The sequence below is a fragment of the Pseudomyrmex gracilis genome, unplaced genomic scaffold, assembly GCF_002006095.1.
Source record: "Pseudomyrmex gracilis isolate BER0280 unplaced genomic scaffold, ASM200609v1 scaffold_27, whole genome shotgun sequence".
In the NCBI taxonomy this organism is placed as follows: domain Eukaryota; kingdom Metazoa; phylum Arthropoda; class Insecta; order Hymenoptera; family Formicidae; genus Pseudomyrmex; species Pseudomyrmex gracilis.
The window spans coordinates 848,964-870,774 of NW_018020611.1; the positions used below are offsets into that span (position 1 = coordinate 848,964).

The following is a 21,811-nucleotide window of genomic DNA, read 5'->3' on the forward strand; positions in this document are numbered from 1 at the left end:
ATTTTCTTATATCACTAGAGTGATATTTTAGAAATTTAATCTGATAAGTAAATAGTATATTAAATATTATAAATATTTAATTTAATGCATAAAGCAATTCGGCTACCAGAGACTATTTCTAGCTGTTAACTCTTCAAATAATTCGTATATAATTCGTTCGAATTTGTTGCCTGAATCCTACAACGAGAGAAATCGTGCTTGAGAGCATTAAAAAAAAAATTGCTTTTTCCGCGCCGTGTCACTAAACGCCTCGCTAATGAGCAAAAAACTCGTAAGAATTTAAGCGAGCTGTTAGATGCGGGAGTAAAGGTGACGTCATTCAATGAGAGAAAAATTAAGAATGTCTTGTAACAATTGGTAAAGTTAAAACTCAATGTGTGTTTGTAACTATTCAAGTAGAATTGTCGTGAAAGAGCGCGAGTTTGAAATCGACCAACAGGGTAAGACGATGGTTTTCGCGTGGGGGATGCGCGAGCAACCACGACGAGAGCTATGCGAGGCGCCCGCGTACAGGCCCGACGCTGGTTCTCGCAGTATCGCGGCGACCCTCGAGCTAAAAGCATCGGCGAAGTCTTACTCTGTCAGTGACGTGTACCGTCGTCCGGAAAAAGAGGAGATTCGCGGTTGGACGAGAGACGCGCCGTGTGAAACGTGAGAAGCACGGCCCTCCCGGCTCTCCGGGGGACCGATCGTGACCAAATTCGTGCGCGACGAAACACGCGCCGCGGAACGCGCGTCATCATCTCCGTTTGTCGTCGTCGCGGCGCCTTCTCGGTCGAAAATCTTCTGAATAAAAATCCGCGAATTTGAAACCGAACGATCGAAGAAATCTCTCGACAAGAACCGTAACTCCTGTGCCATTCGCTTGTTTTTCTCCCGCGCGATTTAATATTCTCGCGACGATGTCTGTGTGACGTACGTGTGAGAGGTGTTTCGCGAGTACTCCTGCTCATTTCGTTGCTCCTTTACGTCAGTTCGGAGTTCGGGAAAAAGCCCGTAGACTGGCAGGGAGGGAGCTAAAAGTGTGACGCATCGTCGCAAAGGTAAAAGACCATTTTGCATATATTCCGAGGTCTTACGTGGTCGATGTCTCGATATTGCAAACGTCGACCCTCGTCATTTGGAGTTTGCGGAATGCATTTCTGAGATGTTGCGAGCTTGTTGAAACCAGCTATTTTATTTAAAGTTAGTTAAGTAATTATTGACGGTAAAATTGCGAGTTTTGCATATGTATTTCGAAAACTTCAAAAAAATTTTTGATTTTATTTGTCACATAAATTAGAACAAAGAGTATATGAAAAAAAAAGATAAAATAAATATTTTTATAATTTGATTAGTTTCATAGAATAATTACTTAAAAAACAACTTCAGTGTCAAGTTGGGAATTGTATTTGTAAAACATATTTACAACATATTTATAAACTATTTTCAAAAACGTGTAAAATATATACCATGTCGTCTACTTTTTCTGAAAAATCTACTGAATAATATCTAATACCGGTGATATATTTTTTTCTATAAGAGAAACAAATATATTATTTGTATTCAAGACTCTGAAATTGTGCACGACGCAGACTTCAGTTGTAACTACACATTGTTGGACTTTAAAAGTTTTTTGTCGCAATATATCCGTCTTAAAAACAACTGTAAAAGTATCTTAGAGAGAAAATGTCGCAATATAATTATTCTAATAACAGCCACAAACACGAAATATACATATCATTATATATAATATGTAATATATTTTTAAGTCTCTCACACACACAGTTTACAAGATAATTTATACTTTTACTAATCCGCACTATAAAAATTAAAATTTCTACTCTTGTAATTTTTGTAAAATTAATTTAGTTTTTAATATTGCAAAATCAAAATCAGAAATTTGTTTTAAAAAATTAAAATATATTGCATTTGAAGTGAAAAATACAAATTAATTACAATTAATAAAATCTGAATATTTACGTATATTCTCGATGTGTTTTGAAATTTGTATTCATGTAATTTATATTACTATTGCATACTCTTTCTATTTCTTTCTCTTCTTCTCTCCTTCTTTTTGGTTCCGGTATAAAAGAGGATATAGTTAAATAAATGGAAAAACAGCGTTCGCGGTAAATAGAGCCGGGTGGAAATGATTTGTGGGAGGAAAGGGTAATTTGTTTTCGGAAACACTTAAGCGAGTGCATTCTCCCTCCACGCGAATAAGCTTAAGTCCTTTGACCGACTACTCACTCAACGTCGAGCTGGTAAACAGGAAGTGGAAAGCGCTTTTTACGGAAAAAGAGTTCCGCGCGCCGGTGCATCGCCAGCAATCACCACTGCGCGTTTCCGTGTCTGACGCGCGCATACCGTTTCTACTTCTCCAGGCTTGCCGATAAAATCCGGCATATACATCTCGTTATATTTCTCAATTATTTAAAGTGTCTGATTGCTGCGGCGATGAAATTATTCATCACTCTCACTACAGAAACTATTGAAACAGAGAGTTTTTATTTAACCTTTAAATATAATATTCTTTTCGAAATATAAAAAAGTGTATTGAATTTTTCATATTGAATTTATTTTATTCCGCGTTATAAAAGCAGATAAAAAAATTAAAATATTAGATCAAAATTGTAACAAGTCTTTATTACACAACTTTGAATAATCTTTTTGCGAGTTGAGATGTGCAAAGTGTGATAAATGTTTGATTTTATTTGATTTATTACTCCGCGCTCATGCTCTCTAATACGTACAAAACAAGGGAGTTTTAATGTGTATATCGGTTTTATGGGGTTCATTAACTCGTAATGACACTTGATACTTTCTCCGACCGCAACGAGAGCTTGGTGTTGTGTAATCCGAGTTACATCCGCGAGTTAAGGTTATTATTACGCAGCAACTATTACGTATTCACGCGATGCACAGCTCAGATTTTGGCGAGGGAGATTCCATTAACCACGGTTTGAAAGCCCGAATCCGAGCTCGCTTCGGTTTCGCACACACAGCAGCGTCTCGGATTCCTCTACGCGTGGCTATTAATTCTCTGAAGTTAATTATCCGAAGCACGTTATGCGCAAACTTAGTTTCTGTTCAGCATGCGATATGTGTTTGCTTATGATCTGATTGACGAAATGACCAATATAAGATTTCTGTTCTTTGATGCAGCTGTGCGTGTTGAATTATGAAGATGGAAGTGAGAATTTTTACACACAGACGAAAACTTTTTCATTTGTAGAATGAACTACGTGCAAATATTTTGATTAAGTTAATTACAAGGTCTGTTTTTCTTGCTCATAAAGATTGAGAAAAATCAACGAGTGATTCAATTTGCGATATTCTTCTTCAAGAAGCAGATTGTCTTGTGGAAGAGAGAGATCTTCGGCTTAATCTATTCCTGATGGACAAAAATTGGCAAGAAAGCTCATTGCAGCTTTCACATTCATGCAAAGCTCTTCCCTACGGGCAAGATTTCCGGGATTTTCATTATTTACGTGCCAACAAGTAATCAGATTTGCGACAACTTGTTGCTTACCGGAAAGCGTGCGGAAAGGCGAAGTTCGAAGACACCGCGACGGACGGAGAAATCGCGCTAACAGCCCGATGAGATGTACAGAGAGAAGAGAAGAGAGAGAGAGAGGAGTATCAGCCCCCTACGGCCATTAAATTAATCAGCCGCTCTCGACTCGGGGAAAACCAACGACAGGCTCCGCAAGGTTTCTCCGAAACTCTCCGTCATCCGCGCTCGTTTGCGCACCCGCAGTCGTCGGTTTTCCCTCGGTCGTCGTTGCTCCTACTTCCGGTGACAATGGCGACGGAACAGGGTCACCGGGCTGAAAAACGAGGAACGTCGACGGCGGAGAACGGATACCGCGGACTCGCGCATGGGAGCCATAACTCGCGCGCGAGTTACTCCGTTGGCCGCGGTAATGAAACATAATGAAATGTAAAGCAAAAAGGTTTTCAGTTACCAACGTTGCTGCTGGCCCGTTGCACAGCGCGGTTAAATAACGTTCCCTGTATCCAGCGCGGCCGCAAGAACGCTCTCTCCCTGCAACACACTACTGCTACTCGGCCTTCTCGCACAAAGTTGTGCGGGTGTGTCTTCAACATATACCGCGCGTGCATTATTTCTAGATAATTCTCGTGGTTGTCTCACGGCAAATCGGTTATACATTCGATATTTTGGCATGTCCGAGTGTTCCACAAATGCGAATGATTGATTGTCAGAGCGAAAAGTAAATACACACATACACGTACTGAAATAGTAAAAAGATAAAAAAAAATACAATATCAAACACATCAATCGATCAGAAAGAAATATATAATTCTAAAGGTTTTTTTACAAGCGTTTGTAATATTACATGGATATCTAGAAATGACACGGCTTTGAGACCTGATCCGTTCAACGTTTGATTGATGCAACTTTATGTGAGGAGGCATTCATAAAGCCAAGTTCTGTACGTTTCTTTTTTCCTGAAGTGCGTTCTTCTTGGTTCGAGCGTCTCTCTCGAGTTCGAGCAAACTATAATTATGAATTTTTACGCAACGCACGTACTGACGCGCGTCGCGAATCGAGGACAGTCTTTCCTGTGAGAAAGATGTTCGTCACATATATTTTCTCGCGCAAAAATAATTGACTTCTCCGGACGGAGGTAAATATCAGAGCGAACGAACGACTTTAACTCAGGTCACTGCTCCATTTCTACGAAATACATCATAAGGAAAGAGAAAAAATAGAGAAAAATACAGCAGATTTTGTCTTGGAACAAAAAAAGACGAAAAAGAATGTATATTTGTTTTTACTTTCAATTTAATTTAACTATTTGTACATTGTTAAATGAGAAAAGAGAGACTTTACTAATTAATGTAACAAAATAAAGATAATTTGCATTTTCAATTCTATATAGTTAAGTATCGATTTATAATGATGAAATATAATTCAACAATTGAAGCGCAGTATTTTATAAGTTTAAAAGAGAAAAAAATATCTTTGATGAAAAATTGAATACGAATTAGGAAAAAAATTGCGATTCTTATAACGTTTTGGAAAACAGTTCGCAGAAAGAGCGGAAAACTTTTTCGTATGTAATCGCGCGCGGCAAGTAGTAAAAACTATTTATACAACGGCAAGACAGCGGATAATACCGGGTGAATTGAATCCGCGTCCCGCTCGGATTCGGTTTCTTACAACCGCCGCTGCGTCGTCGTGATCAATACCGAATCTCACGGAAACATCGAAGTTTCCTTGCTGCTATCGTATAGTTACCTCCTCGCTGAGCCGGTCCGGAGAAGAAGAGAGAGAGAGAAAGAAATGTTCGATGGTGGGATTCGAAGTTGCGTTGAACTTTCTCGCGGGAGGGATATAAATATTTTCCGTGTGCTTTTCATTAACTGTCCGTTTACATTTTAGCCTCTCGTCAGAAAGGCTAGCGGCAAGATACGGAGAAGAGAACGCTCATCCTCCGACAAACTAAAACTTGAGTTTACGGAAAACTGCTCCGAGTTGCCGCCCCAAATAATTAACATCTTCGGCTATGTAGCTCTAACTACTTGAGAAAGAGAAAAAACCTGCAATCCATAAAAAAACTACGAATAAATAAAAATTATATATATAAAGTTTACAGGAAATATATATATATATATATATATTCTGATAAATATTAAGTAGCGTGTGACATTCTGCCGATTTTAAAATCCGTTCGCTTGCTGGAACGATTCCAGAAGCGAGATTTTTCTTGGAGTCGAGATCGAGAGAGAGAGAGAGAGAGAGAGAGAGAGAGAGAGAGAGGGAAAGAGAGAGAGAGAAAAGGGGAGAGGGTCAGCCCGGAAAAACGGGTCGAATGTGTCACCGCCGTGAAATTTCGACGACTTGCGACACGACGAGTGGTTGGCGGCGGCCGATCGGAAGCGATTCGGATGCGATTTGAATTTTGAGTGCGCTCGCGCGCATCTGCATATGTAAACACGAGGCACGCCGCGTTCGCTCGCCCGTGAGGAGATACGATCGACGCGTCCGTGCAATGCGATTGTGCCGCCGTTTGTTCGCATAATCATTCGAGGGAGAGAGAAAAAACAGCCAGCTGATTCCGACCTTCGATTGGTAGATTACCGAGTTTTTAAAGCGCCGCGAAATTTATGCGGTTGTCGCGAGGAGCAACGCTACGTGCTTTCCTGCTTTGTTTTTTCAACTGTCCGTTGCGTTGAAATAATAATTGCGAAATGTCTTCTTTTTTTCTTCTTTCATCTTCCTTCGAATAAAATGAATGTTTAAGAAAAAAATCGACACGGTTTTTTTTACGTGACACGCAACGAACTGGTAGTTGTCTTTTATGCGACACTTTATCCGCCCGCGCGGTAATATCGCGTTATCCTTTTGATTGCGTTCATGTAAAGAACCCCGGGATCCCCGCTGAGCCTGAGATTCCTCTCACTGGGCCCTGAATTATTCAGGTAGTCACGCACCGTCGTTGTTGTCTACTCTCTCTCTCTCTCGCCGACGCGCTCGCAGATCAATCTTGTTTACCGCGAAAACCGGGTTTCCACATCGCGACGTTACTTAACAATACAATTCGCAAGCAGTGCATCGTCGTCTTGAATTATTGTCTGTGTCTCGCTCATTGTACGCGGCTCCGGTATCACATGTATTCCGTCATTAGTCATCGTAATCGAGTTCGAATCCCGCGGGAGTTCGCTTTGAATTTCCGTGATGGATTCTTCAATGAATTCGGAATCGACTTCTCGGCGGGGAAAGTTTGAGAAAGTAATAAAGTCTTCAGATTTCTCACAAAGTAAAAGAGATCTTACACTGCAGATTAAGTTGAAAATTTGATTTGCAAAACTCGTATAAATAAAAATTTAATCAATCTCGCGTTTTTGTTTTACTTGAAACAACGGGAGATTTAATTATTTAAGGCATTCTGTTTCTTAGAGAATCAAATTAATTAAGCAACTAAATGAAAATAAGCAAAGCTTCATTCGTTTCATTCTGATTCTACGATCGCACAACGTATTAAGACGTAATAAATAAATTACTTCACGCGCTAATTAGTTCCGACGTTAAAAACAAGTTTTTTTTGTCAACGCAACGGGTCACATGTCTTGAGACATGATGAATTGTTACCGCACTTTATTCCATTTTAGTCCATCCTCCGATAAAACATAAGCTTCATATTTTCCCGGATGGTATCGTGTGGTAGTAACGGCGAGGAATTACAGCCGGAAGTAGCTCGCGTTTGTAGGTCGTTTTGCAACTTTATCTTTCCCTGACGTTTCCTTACACGAAACACTTTAGAAGTTTCGTGTTTCTCCTCGTGTTTTTCCTGGCGCGCGCTTGCTGGCTGGTAGAAAACTGTTGACTATAACGCGTGCTTCGAATTCTTTCTTGCCCAGGTCTCTCGTTGCGCGAGTGTGTCGCAACGTATGCAGCGTTAAACGCGTATCTCGTGTAATATCGCGCACATTCTTGAGAAAATAACAATAACTAGCTCGCACGTGTGTTGCAGACAACAGTTTTATTTACTTATGGTTAACTTTTGTATATGTGTTTCTTTATATTCCATAGATGTCTCGTGACACGTGGCACCGGTGGTCGGTGCTGCTGCTATTTCTGCTGGTCACGCGATTTCTCTCCGTTCACGGCCAATGCGGATCGTACGCCCAAGATCGACAAGAAAAGCAGGATAAGCAGGACAAGCTGGCGCTCTACAAAGTCACCCTGAGGACCTATTGGTCGAGGGCGCGATTCCCGCGACATTATCCAGAGTGGAAGCCACCGGCGCAGTTCGGCAAACTGATCGGTGAGCACAGCATGTGTCAGTATGTCCTATAAAAAGAAAAGAAAAAAAAAAACAAGAAAAAACGGCGATTTGAACTCTTCGCGCTTCGTGAAAAATTCAACAATCAGTTCCGACAAATCTTCGACGAAGTATAGTATGTTCAAGAAGAAATCTTAAATAAATTCACGCAAAGAGAACCACCAAGTCGCTATATTAAAAAGCTACGGTTTTCAAAAGCAATTCGTAATGTAATATCCCATTAGCGATGCATTTGCGCTCGACTCGCGTTTCGAGTGAAAATTGAAATGCAAAATGGTACACGTCGAAAACATCCACTGCGCCCTTTTACGTACGTATCGAATGCGATTTTAATCAAACGCGGCGTCATGAAAATTAGATTAAATCGTTTCCCACCAGCGAGATCCCGAATCTCTCGTACAACGGCGGGAAAGCAATAAAAGAGCTGAGATCCGCTGAATTCTTCTAATTATTTGCGCGATCCACGAATAACGCGATCAACCTTAATGAGATATCTCGACGATTGATCGATCACAGACTCCGGCGAGCACTGCGATGCAGTTTTTTTTTTATGTGACTATTATATTGTACGCGTCCGAGTTGTAAGATATATAATATTTATATCTCTTTATATTACTGTTAAATTATTACTTCATTACTGTCTCGTGCTTTTTCAAGCTTCATCCGCGACCTGGAAAAATACATTGACGCGAAATCGAAAGCATCAACGGCAGAAAGTTATTTGCGCGAGAAGATCGTAATCCTCTTCTCAAGCAGTACCTCTATTTTTTGAAAAAAAAAAAAAAAAAAAAAAATTAATTGGAAACTTTCCAGAAACAAGATAAGAATTATTTTCATCGAAATCACCCTTCCTCTTGTCGTGCTGTGCGAGTTACGCCGGTTTGAGCAACGTCAGCTAGAGCTCTTCGAGTTTATTCTCTTCGACCTCCTTTCGCCGCTGAGTAGCGCGAGGGTGGCAGAGGATGAAACGATAATTGGAGAAGTTGGGAATTATCGTATGATGCCGCTGGCAACTCGCAGCCGTCTGCGCGCCACCGCTGCCTGACGCGAATCTGAAATGTCTTTGCGCGTGAAAGCAGATACCTCGAAGTGGCACAGGGTGTGTATATACGAGGTGTCTCGGAGTGTCATCTTTCATTCTTGTGACACTTGTGTGTCGTTTCACTTTCGACAATCTCGTCTACTTAAAATTGACGATCGATCGAATTCGCGAATGTTTTATAGATCATTTGTTTTCGCAACGAGATTCTCAATCATCGCAACTTGCTCTAGCCGAGATCTTGACGAGATCTGATTGGGTGAGACACTCGGTATACATCCGAACAGGTGTCGTAAGTCTTCGTCGGTCCATAAATCCCTCTCGCAACCTCTCTCGCCGCCATTCCGGTCTCCATAGTTTCGCGCTTTCGGTCGGCGTCTGTGGTCGCGACCCTTCGTGGCCGCGCCTTCTCTCTCACCCTTCCCCTGGCGTTTCCATTTCTTCCGTCGCAAAGTCGAATAAATCCCGCCGGTAGACCTGATCCGGGCGTTTTGCCGAATGTACAGACGCACTCCCCGCGAGAAACCTCAAATTCGAATTAGAAAGCCGCGCTCGCTTTCCGCTGAAATTCAATTTCCAGGCTCCGGCGGACTCTGGAGAAACCGCGGTCGGCGGCGGTCAACGATATGAAGAGAATCCGGAGATTCCCCGCGCGTCTCGACTTTCCGTCGAGCTTCGTTTTCGTGTATAGCAGAAATAATCCGCGAACCTACCAGAATATCTTCAAATCTGATTTAAAATTAATGACGATTTTTTTCACAAAGTTTTACATACATACGTTTGATTGTCGTTTTTTAATGGATAGCACATCGAACTATTTGGAAATTCATCTTCGGATCGCGCCTGAAACCCGTTAGAGAGTTTATAGCTACATTACGATCCGGAGTGTATTTCGCAGGAATGCAATTTCGCTCACAGTCCCAGGCGAGAAGAGGCGTAATACGAGAAATCGGGAAAATACGTAGCGCGGCTTTCTCCGGAAAGAGAGACTCGGAAACGATGGTTAAATAAAGCGTCCGGAGGAAAGGGATGGGCGAGAGGTGAGAGTTTTTTTCGCGCGATACCAAAGGGGAAGCCCCGCGCGAAGTGGGCTCGAAAGCGAACAGAGCGGAACAAAAGCAGCGACAAAACGTAATCGAAAATCCTTTACGCCGTTCTCATGGAGAAATTGCGGAAAGAACGAGGCGTGACGGGGGCGGGAGAAAACGAGGGGGACAGGTTTTCTCCTGCATTCCGCGGGTCCTCCCACGGAAGACCTCTCTCTCCGTAGAGATCCCTGCGTGCACACGGCCCGACGAACACGTTCGATCGTTAACGGCCGACTAATGGAATGGAATTCGCATCCCTCGATCCTCTTGTACGTATATACATCCCCTCGGTCTCGCTCTCTTCCGCCATTCCTTCAACCGCGCCGGACCGAATCGTAAAATTGTTGCCGCGCTCTTCGCCATTGTTTTCCTTTCATGGCTTCAGATATGGCGGATTTAATTCGATCTATTTTCCGTCTTCCGCTCCTTGTTCGCGGCCTGTATTTTCTCTCCAAAGAATCGATCACCGCTCTTTTTATCTCCGTTCTTGAACTTCGGATTTAAGCCTGTTTTCTTAAGCTTGATCGAGTCTCGAGAGATACATATGTGTGTATATGTATGTATATATATGTATGTATACTCGACATATTTTTTATACATTTTGTAAAACACAAAATAAACCGCTCAGGAAAAAATAATATTTTTGTTTTGTTTTAACTTCTAAAACATAAAGAGTCAAGATGTATAAAGCAACTGTGCAACCATAACTGAGAACCGGAGGGGTAAGAAATAAATACTCATTTTGCTCAGTTACGGGCTCGCAACTTGTTCATACCCACGTATTCGCGAGGAACAAAGGGAACGCTCTGTTACTGAGCGCGTATCCGCAAAGTAAACACGATAATAAAAGCGTCGCTAATGCATGGTAGACGCTACGCTAATGACGAACAAATATCTTTTTCAGGGGTAGAACGAATTACATCAGATAACAAGAGAAATCTTATCAACGTTCTTTGTACTACGCAACGCGCGTAGGAATATAAAATATATTTTCTGATACGCAAAACTATCTCGCGCGCGATATTTTAATTTATAAATATTCCGTATTAAGCATCGCAAATTTAATTTTGTATTTGAAAACAATATTCAGGTCGAGAAAGGGAGAAACACATATTTAAAACGAAAAAACATATCGATGATTCGCTACAATATATTCTCCTGTCAAAACTTTTAAATAGTTTTGTTTTCAACGCGCACCGATGCAAGCAGCTTTTTTACACGTGGAATTGAAATATCCTCTAAAAGATACGAAATAATGTCACGATACTTGAAACGTTCCAATTAAATCGTGAAGTAAATTTTATTCTTCAAACTATTAATGCTCGGACCGATCACCAAAAATATCGGAATGAAAAATCTATGTTAGTAATCTTTTGCAATAACATTCTTTTCGTATATTTTTTTTTACATTACCGGACACACACACACATATAAACCGAGCTTGTTTTTATAAAATATATGAAATTTCGCTACACGTCGTCAACGTATCAATGCGTAATCGTTCTACCATGAATGGAATTATTTCTTCAACAAAAAGCATCGATCGATATATTCAGATTTTTATTTCGTACGCGAGCAATACGTGCTATTAGTACGGCAATATGTTTTCCATAATACGTTTTTTTCGCCGCGCGTTTACTCACCGGCACGATGATACACATCAAAAGTTCGGGTTATTCGAGACGGAGAGGGTCGTCCCAAAGCCAAAAAGCACTCTGACGAGTGCGAAAGTTTGCCTATTCCCGTATGCTAATGGATATCCCACCCTCGCAACGGCGAAAAGAATGATTTCCCTCACCGACAGCTTCGAAGGACTGATGAGGAAGGGCGAGATAAACATTGTTTAAGATATTGCGTATAATATTTTGCAGACGTGCATCGAAGTGTGTAAGTACGTTAAAGTTGCGATACTCAATCCATCTCTGAAATCCTCGGTAGAGTCTTTTGGGACGTTCGACGATCCTCTCTCTCTCTCTCATAGCGTGAATCATCACATCCAGCGCCATTATAGAGCAGCCTAAAAATATCCCTCCGGTGAACGCCAGGCTTGCTACATAAAGCGAGTACGCTAGGATAGAGTCCCCAATGACAGATACTTTTGATAAACAACTACATAAATATCATCAATAAATCGTCATTTGTATGGAGAAGAAAGCATACAATGAAAATTAAAATGAAATAAACATTATTATTATAAAAATGAAAAATAAAATAAAGAGAAGAGCTATTAACAAATAAATTTTTACAATATTAATAAACTTTTACAAAATTTTACAATATCAATGTTACGTATTTACAATATCAATAAATTTTTTTACAATACATTATTATATATGTAATTGAATAATTACACATCTGGGAAAATACGAAAAAACACCGCAAGTACCTACTTGACTCTCTTTCTCTCCCTGTCTACACGAAAAAGTAAGTCAATTCATTACATCTATAGAGCATATATTGTATATANAAAANAAAAAAAAAAAAAAAAAAAAAAACGAAAGATTTATCAATCACGGTGATTGATGACGGATTATGAGCCTTAAGTTTCCCTACTCCATTGACTATCGAAAAAAGAAGAGAAGCTTCTTGACACTTCTTGAACCGGCTCGTGCGAGGCTCCACGGAGATCCGATCGAAAAGGCGCGCAAGAGATATGATATATGTCCAATATAACTTTGTACGCGCGACGTACACAATACACGTAGATTTCTCGGCAAGTTCCGCACCGTTGTCGTTTTAGACATCGTCGACAGAATATCTTGGAACTTCGCCGGAGCGAAGACTTCGCGAGACATAGAGAACGAGGCTACATACGCCTCGCGTGCGCGAGGTTAAAGTAGGGGATAAAGTTGCCGCGAATGATGCTCGGTACATACACAATTTACGCGCGAGTACGCTAATTACGCGCGAAACTTCGCCCGAACTTTACGAAATGTATAACGTGCCGCGCGTATTTTGACTTTGTAACAGGTTTTTCTTCGTCGCGATTCCGTTTTTCGTTTTAATGAGATCCGTGACTCGATAACGCGATCGGCGTTCAAGAGGAAAACTACAGATGTACAAAGTAATCCATCGTCTGCGTCGATACATTAAGAGAAAGAGAGAACAACATTGTTATTTTTTACATATTATACACACGTATATTATTACAACAGAAATTGTACGTTTCGCGCAATGCGAGTTTTCTGATCCGCGAACGAGCTGTGAACAAACCTCGCTTCTAATTATTCTGCGCCGGAGACACCCGCGTCGCGTGTGCAGTGTTCTCGTTATTTTTTTTCCTTTTTATTTATAGCTAGAGCGATGGTTTAGTTGCGAGTGTGAGAGGAAGAATAGCGTGTGGAGAGAGAGGTCCAGAAAAAGCGAGAGGAAAGGAACGGGCGCGCGCGAGAGAAACGGAACGAGAAGAGAATGGAAGAGACGAGAAGAGGAAGAAAGACAAGCGGACGAAGAGAGGAGAGAAGTATTTTTAGCCACAGACCGAAGAGAGAGAGAGAGAGAGAAAGAGAGCCGGGAGCGTCTCTTCGTTTTGCTCTCGTTTCTCTTTTCCCGTATACACCGGCTGCGCCCATATTGACGGTGAAAGGCAAGAAGAAGTGGCGAGCGAAAAAGGGTGTCATTGTTAGCGGATTTGTTAAGATTGAAATCTCGAGGGCGCATTTGCGAGGAACGCAAACGCGCCGTGACTACGACCGATCACTGACCGGGAGCCTCTCTTTCGCCGTTGTGAAAAGAAGTTACATAAAACGCAGTTAATTTCGCGTTAAATTCATCGACCTCGACGCGCAACTCGAGCCAACGTCGACCGAGTCGTTTCTCTCTCTCGAGTTCGTACAATTTTCTCGTTAAAAACGCGACGACGCGTGTTGTCCGGTCTTTTCGATCTAATATATCATCGTGTTCGCTATCTGGTTTTCCTTCGTCATCTGATCTACTTTGAAGAAACCGGAAACAGTCCTCCGCGTCTTTCGGCAGACGAGAGCAAGAAGAAGAGACAATTTTTAGTCCGCCAACCGTGGCCTATTTCCTGTTTGTTTGGACTAGGACACTTTGCTCTCTTCCTTCTCGCTGTTCTTCAAAGAGCGCCACTTGCTTTGCGAGCGCGCGCGTGCGTCGTTTTTAGTTACTCATTAGCGAGCGAGCACTTGTTATTTGTAAACGTTTTCCGTCTATTCGCGCTGTATTCTTCGCTGGTATATACTTTATATTTCGCATTATTAAAGATAACTTCGATTTTACGCAACTCTGAAAAAACAGATATTGGAAAAATTATAATAATACAAATTAAAGGAAAAAATTGTTATAATATAAATTAAAGAGAGAGAGAGAGAAAAGAGAGAGAAAGAATAGAATATGTGATACTTTGCATATAAAGTAAGGTATCCATATGTATACTATATCGAAAGAAATCGGAAAAATCTGGATTTCTCTTTTATCCGGAAAAATCAAGGTAATTGAGCCAAACTAGATATTTTTTATTTGTTTATTTATTCAATAACATCGTTTTTCTCTGACTTTATTCTTGGTCGTAATTGACTAACCTATTTAGACGCGAGATTCAGGCAGATCTAAAAAGCCCGGAGCCAAGCTTCATCTTTGTGGAACATCTTGCTGCTCGGCCGTTACGAGTGGATTTATAATTACCGCCTGCTCAAGTCGTAACGCTAATTGAGCGAGACTCTGAGGTTCTCGTTCAACTCGCGATAACGCGACTCGGGGGCGATGACATGTCTCGATATCATTACGTACCCTTTTGATGCAAATTGAAATTAAGTATAATACTTTAATTTCTTTTGTATGTGTTAACGTTTTATGTATTATTTCTACTAATTTTTCTTCTTTTTTTAAATCTTTTTTCAAATATGAGATTTTTTTTTTTTATTTCACCACTGCCATGTGCAAAGTTCTTATAATTTGTTGCAATTTTAAAGAGAGTTTCTTTTTCGCCGATAAAAATAAATAATCCAAGTAAACAATATCTCTGTTGTCGCGCGAGTTTCGACGGAGCACGCGATTTTCGAGATTTCCGCATGTCAACAACATTGAAGTCAAAACTTGGAAAATTTTTATCTGTTTTTGAGAGCGGTCAGTGCTCTCTCCGAAAGTGGCTGACAATGCGAGCGAAGATTCGGACCTGTTTACTCGCGAAACTCGGAGGAATAATGCACGCTGGTATATCGATTCGTCCCGATACCTCACATGATGTAAACACGTTTGCCGCGTTTCGCCAACGATACAGCGATAATGCGGATAATAATTTGCGGCGACAGGAAATGGGCGGCACATTAATAACGACACGTCCGGCATACTCGATGTCCGCGTTATTTTACTGTCACGGCGAACGACGCGGGGCGATCGAAGAATCGTTCTCTCACACTCTGTCGCCGCGTAAAATATATTTATATATCGGCGCATCTCTCCCCCGATGAAAATAGAACGAAGGGAGAGAACGGAATATACATGGGAACACCGCGAGAGTCACATGAGCGCGTAATTGATATCCATTTAATTAGTTTTTTTCCACACGTACGCTAATATTTTCTCGTCGGAGGATATTGGATTAAAAGGATAATCACACACAAAAACGAGTAGCTCGCGGAAAAAATCAAACAATAACAATTTTATTAGACATTCGAATGTTTTCGCCACTTTATTTATTTTTGTCGCATCATTTTTTACTAACACATATCACAACATACATAAAACATAAGTTAGATGTGTCTTTTTAAAACAACTTTGTTATCAATTGACTAGATTTTTGTCGAAATATTTTGTTTTTTTTTCAATCTACATTACTTCGTAATGCGTGTGTGCACAAGTTTTATGTACGGTGTATGTGATATAAAAGCACACAAATATAAATTTAATAATTCGTGACGCTGCGATTTATACATATTGACGATCGCGCTTTTCGCAACGATAAAATATGAATAGTGATCGGTATTATGAAGATGCTTATAACAAAATAATTTGTTATGAACATCGTTTCTTGGCAAACAGTTAATGTGTTAATATTTGTATTTTCAATATGTATTATTTTCAACGTATATTATCAAGTAGCAAATATAGAATAAAAAATATATTGAGTAGTATAATTTCGACATTTTGGACATTAAATAATGTCACATTTGTATTTCATTCTTTGTTTGTGCGTATCTATAATATCATAATCCACGTAAAGAGAATCTTCTTATATTAGCCAATAATGTTCGAGGAGGATGAAGAAACGAGAGCAATAAAAGTTTGACGGAAAGCGTCTAAAATCTGACCGGCAATTCATTACAGATCGAACCGCGGTGCTTCTGGTTTTGACTGGCCGCGAAGAATTTTTTTCTAGGGGCGAATCTTTCCCCCTTATCAGTGTCGTAATCGCCAGGCAGAACAAACCGCAAAGTGTAACGAAGAAGGAGTCTGTGCTTGCAGAACGAGCGACTGACAGAAGACCAGGGGGAAGCGAAGAGAGAAGACAGAAAGAAGGGTGAAAACGAAAGACAGAGCGAAAGATCGAGATAGAGAGAAGGTTTGTAGAGGGAGGAAGAGGGCAAGTACGACGGAAAGCTTTCTGTAGCAGATGTAGTACTCGCATCTGAAAACCATCCCCCGAGGGGCTTTTGTTGATTTAATAAACGCCAGCTCTCGGGCTCACCAACCCGACTACCCATTGTCATACCCTTCCTTCCGCTATCATCCTCCACTCTCTTCTCTTCCGTTTTTTCTTCTTCCTCTCTCTTTCTCTCCCTTTCTCTCTTTTTCCTTTTCTGAGCTTGATATTTTTCTATCTTCGCTCGCGTTTATCGTTTCAGTCGCTCGTCTCGCTCATTTGTTTTCGTGCTTCGGATTATGTTACGCCCGAATCAATGCACAGGTAGAGGAGACGGAGAGGACACTCGGAAAATAAAATACCCCCGTTCTCCCTTTGTCGTAACGCGTGGAATGCATTTGCATGATTCGCGGAAACACCGAAACGCATAACGAAGTACGGCACGCTGTTCTTCAGCACTTTGGAATTCGCGAGCACGACGATTGGATTACAAAGCGCGCGCGGGATTTTGCGATTTTGCGCCCGGCTGTAATTACCTCGCACTCGTTATCCGAACTTCTTTCTGCGCGGTTGTTTCGTTCTCGGTTACATCGTATATCGCATTACCCCCTCGCCATCTCAGTCTTTCTCTCTTTTTATTTTTTTTATTTTTTATTTTTTATTCCGACGTCTGTATCGAGTTTCCTTCGTTACAATATCGCGCGCGTTTTTATCGAGTACGTGTCTCTCTCCTTTGTTCGAATTTTTAATCTCTTCTTCGTCATAATAGCACTTCTCGACAAGTAGCAGAAATCGTGAAAATTCTTATCCCGCAAGGATCTAGGAGCAACCAGTGTCAAGCGGTAATTTCCTGTGAAATTATTCAAATGGCGCCACTCTTCCACGCGAAGTTCTCGCCACTCGGCGATTGGCACGAGGAGAGCAAATCACTCGCATTTTCTCTTCGATTCCAGTAGAATCGAGAGTCCCGTCTTTCTCTCTTGAAACTCTCGGAAAGGACAATTGTTTGCGTGACAGAGTGGAAGTAAGCTGTAAGAGTTGCCACTTTCGTCTTGATTTATTAATAACGTTTGCCAATTTTTGTGACATCTCAAATATATAAATTTTCAAACGTAGGTTTTGATAGAAAGTTTGTAGAAGTACATCTTTATTATCATTTATCACAAAATTAATATAACGCAAGATGAGATTAATTAATTTTTGAATAAATAAAAAAAACTTAAAATACTGGAACACAGTTATGTCAATTTTAAAATGTAACAATTCTGATGTAGTCGTAATAAAATATTCTTGGTTCGCGTTTGTGAACTTCGTTTTATTACGCGACAAATCTGTGTCGCCGATAAGCATTACATAATGAACGCTCACGTTCCATTAATAAATTCTTTCACTTGGCCTTATACAAAAGGGTTTAACCCTTCGGAGGCTATCTCGACCGCGCTCGTGCCATCAACGATGGGTTCTAACACACACCCACACACACACGTACACATACCGCGCAGCGAATACCATTTGCCTAATGAGCCACGTTCCCGGTTATGCGATCGTCATAATAACGCGCCCTTGCGCGGAATAAAATCTGATTAACGAGCTAGTTTGGCGGAAACACGATATTAATTACGATTTAGTGCCACGAAGGTAGAATTTCATTTCTGAGATTGCCCTGGTTATTTGACGTACGTGCTAGGGTGTCGTGCTATCCGGAAGGCATACTGATGCTGTTCGGTATTCTATCGAATTTCCGCGTCGCTTCGCATCTATCGATAGATGAACTATCGATGAATTGCTAATGCACTTTCACAAACGCAGCCTTTTACGAAAACCTCAGATATCGCAATTATCTCGTCCTGATAACTGAGAAAATAGATTTACTGATTTGTCAGAAAAAGGTAAGGACTAATAAGAGACACGTTGCACCCGCGCTAACATATTTTACATTCATTTTCTTCGTATTACTATGTTTTTTTTTAAAAAGAATAAGATTTTCGCCGCTTGTTAGCTCTAATGTTTAATCGCACACATAAACGTCGTAAATTCTGTGATATATCGTTGCATATATTATAATCGTTCTATTGTTAGAATGTTGTTCCAGCGAAACAGACGGTATAACAGTTTTATTAATTGCTAGATTTGTGGATCTAATTCGGCGCGTGCGCGGGCTTATATGTAAATTCACATATGAATGATTCATAGTGTATAATTTTGTCCTGAATAACGAGGATCCGGTGATTTATGGACGAAATATATGGGGTACGAGAAACATAGTCCTCCCTGCTATAGATAGATATATATACACGGTTGAACTACTGACTCACTTCGCAAGATTATTATTTCGCACAAATGACTCACTTAGACTCTCCCGTGTCGACTTCGACTTCTCGCACCTGTCCGCGGGTTCTGCAAGAGAAGTTTTGAAACATCGACGACGCTAAAAATGAACTCAACTTTTTTTCTCGAGTGAAAACGATTTCTAGTTTCGTAGATATTAACTTCTTGCGAGAATTTCTAGCTCGTTACGGTATCTGCTCTCTCAATCTTGGAAAAAATTTTTCCGGGAATTCTCTGACTTTTTTCAAACATTTTTAATATATATATATATAATATAAAATTCCTTGGCAAAATTAGAATGGAATCCATTTACAAAAGCAAATTGAAAATAAATTAATATTTAGTAAAGCAAAATTTTTAAATAAATAATTATTTAATGATTAGTATTAGATTAAAAAACAAAACTATCAGGAAGAAAGAAAAAAGACCTATGTCATTCACCTGATTGCTCGCTGGCAAAATAAAGAGAATATTATTAAGAAGCCGCAATGTCAAGGAAAATTCTTTTTTGAGTTTTAATAAACTTTTCTGAGAGTTCTCTTTTTGTTTTTTCTTCTATATCGAGAAAGAGCTCTCGATTTTACCGGTTTTCCTAGAGACAATGGACACCGTTAAAGTAATCATTTTCTCTGCCACGCCGCTTTAGTATAATAAACCTATTTCTGAAACGTTAAGTGAAACATATTCTCTATATGCGTGTCCGTTAATACAATTACAATTATATATACACCGCATAGCATTACGGTAGTAACAGCAATAATAGCAGTAACGGCGCGCAATGGTCTCTATCTCGACGAGCTTAGTGGTTTCTGCATGCCATTTGACGCTTTTACGTGTGTGCTTTAAGTGCTGCGTTCAATAAGGACAAAACGCGCAAAATTCCATCCACGCACGTTCTCACTGCCAGGTGTGGATGTAAATTTTCTTTTATCTCTAACGTAAACGCGAAGCGCTCGTTCGTATTTGAAAGTCGGTCATTGATTTCGCTGCTCAAAACTGCAAACAAGTGCTGGAAGAGAAATTGCAAAAAAATTCTTTTTGCAAATTTTTGCTACAGATTGCCATGGATTGCCGTTTATTTATTTATTTTTTATTATCACACTAACGAAATAATTAACGCGTTTATAGCCACGACATTTACTTAATTTCGAAAACAGGTGTATTAACACGGCGATCCCGTGTCGATTAATCGCGCTAATGCACAAACAGATTAGTGGTGCTTTTACAGTTATGAGCGCAGAAGCGTGCGAGATTCCAGCGGCCGTTCGATTCCACCGTTAAAACTGTCAACCATCGTGCGTCGACATTCTCGTTTTTATCGGCAGTATAACTACGGCAATATAATATTTTATATCCTTGCAGCGGATATAAATTTGCAACGTCCGCTTCGAGAAGCTGCGATGTAAGGAAGGAACCCTTTTTCGACGGAAGAACCGTTAAGATTCCACGGAATTCCGGAATGTGGACTCGATGGCGAGCGGGGTAACATCACCATTGGGGGAGAAGGGGGTTGTATATCCTCGTTCGGCCTCGCGCGACGTAAACAGATCGTCAAGCTGCCGAGATCGAGGCAAAAGCCGGCTTCCGTTCAGCGATCGACCCGAAGCGTCGCTCTCGAGGGGATGATTCGTGAGATTTTCAATATCTCGTCACGTTCCGCAAGCACGTTTCGGTTTTCTTGACGCTTCATCTTCCACCTTTACTGTACGCGCTATTCAGAATTTTAAGCTGCGGTTTTATAGATTTCTCGAATAGAGGAACGAGAGTGAGAGAGAGAAAAAGAACAACAAATACAAAAATTAATTCGGAAAAATATGGAATTTGCATAGAAATTTTTTGAATTCTTTTTCAAATCTTTTATGTACAAAAACACATTTGTTTGCTTGTGTAGACACACAAATAAATAATGAGAGATAAAAATTCTCATACAATTACACACGATTGTAGTATAATTTTCTCAAATTTATGAAAAAAGTGTCAGAAACTCTAGATCAAAAATTAGAAGCGAAATTTCTGATTCTACGAAGAAAAATATCACGAGAGAGAGAGAGAGATAAATTATGCAAAGTTCGCCGATAACTCGATTTCTATCAGAGTCACAGAAAAATCTTTCCCGTCCTCGTCTTTTTCCTGAATATTTCTCGTAAAATTTATAAATACACTGATTTCCACGAGAGTACTACTTTCACCGGAGCAGCCTCGCTCTTCCCTTCATTTGTTCCTCAAATCTGACCACGTCTTGAGACCAATCAAAGAAGCAATAAGAAAAACCAAACGGGTGTGAGAAAAGGGGAAGAGCAGAGTCGGACACGAAGTAACTCGAAAGGAAGGAAAGCGGTACACGAAAACTCGAAACTTACCCACGCTTCTGCTCCCTGAGAGTTAACAGAACTCACGTCGCCCGTAACATCCTGTCTGGGGGCGAACCCGCCACCCCTCTCTTCTTGCTGCGAACTTCGTGCTGGTCTTCATTCCGCTCTCAGTGGTATCGTCCCTTTTCTCTCCGTTTTCGTCGCGAAAGGTCCAACAAAGATCTAACGACGTTGCTCTCTACTGTAACTGTATAAAGGGTCGCTCTAATTAAGCCTTCCGCGTGAGTAACCGAGATAACCGAAGCCGAGGGGGAGAAGAGGGAGAGAATAAAAAAGGAGAAGGGTCGGGAGAAGCCACCGTAAGTTCAATAAACTACGGGACGTAAGTTGACGGGATTAATTAATTAAGTATTTATAACGCGTCAAATTGACTCCGCCATGCCTGCTTACATAAAGGCGCGACGTGTAATCGCTGAATTATAATCGTACGTAATTAAATGAAACGCGCGGCACACACTGTGCTGGCGAACGCGGAAATGCAACTTACGTTTGAAATTTCGAGAGAAAAGACGCGACGTTCTGTTTAGCAAAAGGAAAAGCTTCTTCTGTTTAGAAAAGCTTCTATTTAATAATCCGGAACAGATTTCGCTACGTGTAATCTTGTCTCCCGCTTTATTTGACAAATACGACAAACCTTTCACGTGAAA

At 40.6% G+C, this 21,811-nt stretch overlaps 1 protein-coding gene across 1 annotated transcript in view; it reads left to right on the plus strand.

The window, feature by feature from the left end:
- The first annotated feature begins 545 nt into the window (after nucleotides 1-545).
- The window catches only part of LOC109852306, a 165,546-nt gene continuing 144,280 nt past the window's right edge, over nucleotides 546-21,811 (plus strand). Inside the window, exons 1-2 of the mRNA XM_020423346.1 lie at nucleotides 546-1,043; nucleotides 7,544-7,778. Of these exons, the coding sequence (XP_020278935.1) occupies nucleotides 7,544-7,778 (235 nt within the window). The 5' untranslated portion in view covers nucleotides 546-1,043. The remainder of the gene's footprint in view (nucleotides 1,044-7,543; nucleotides 7,779-21,811) is intronic.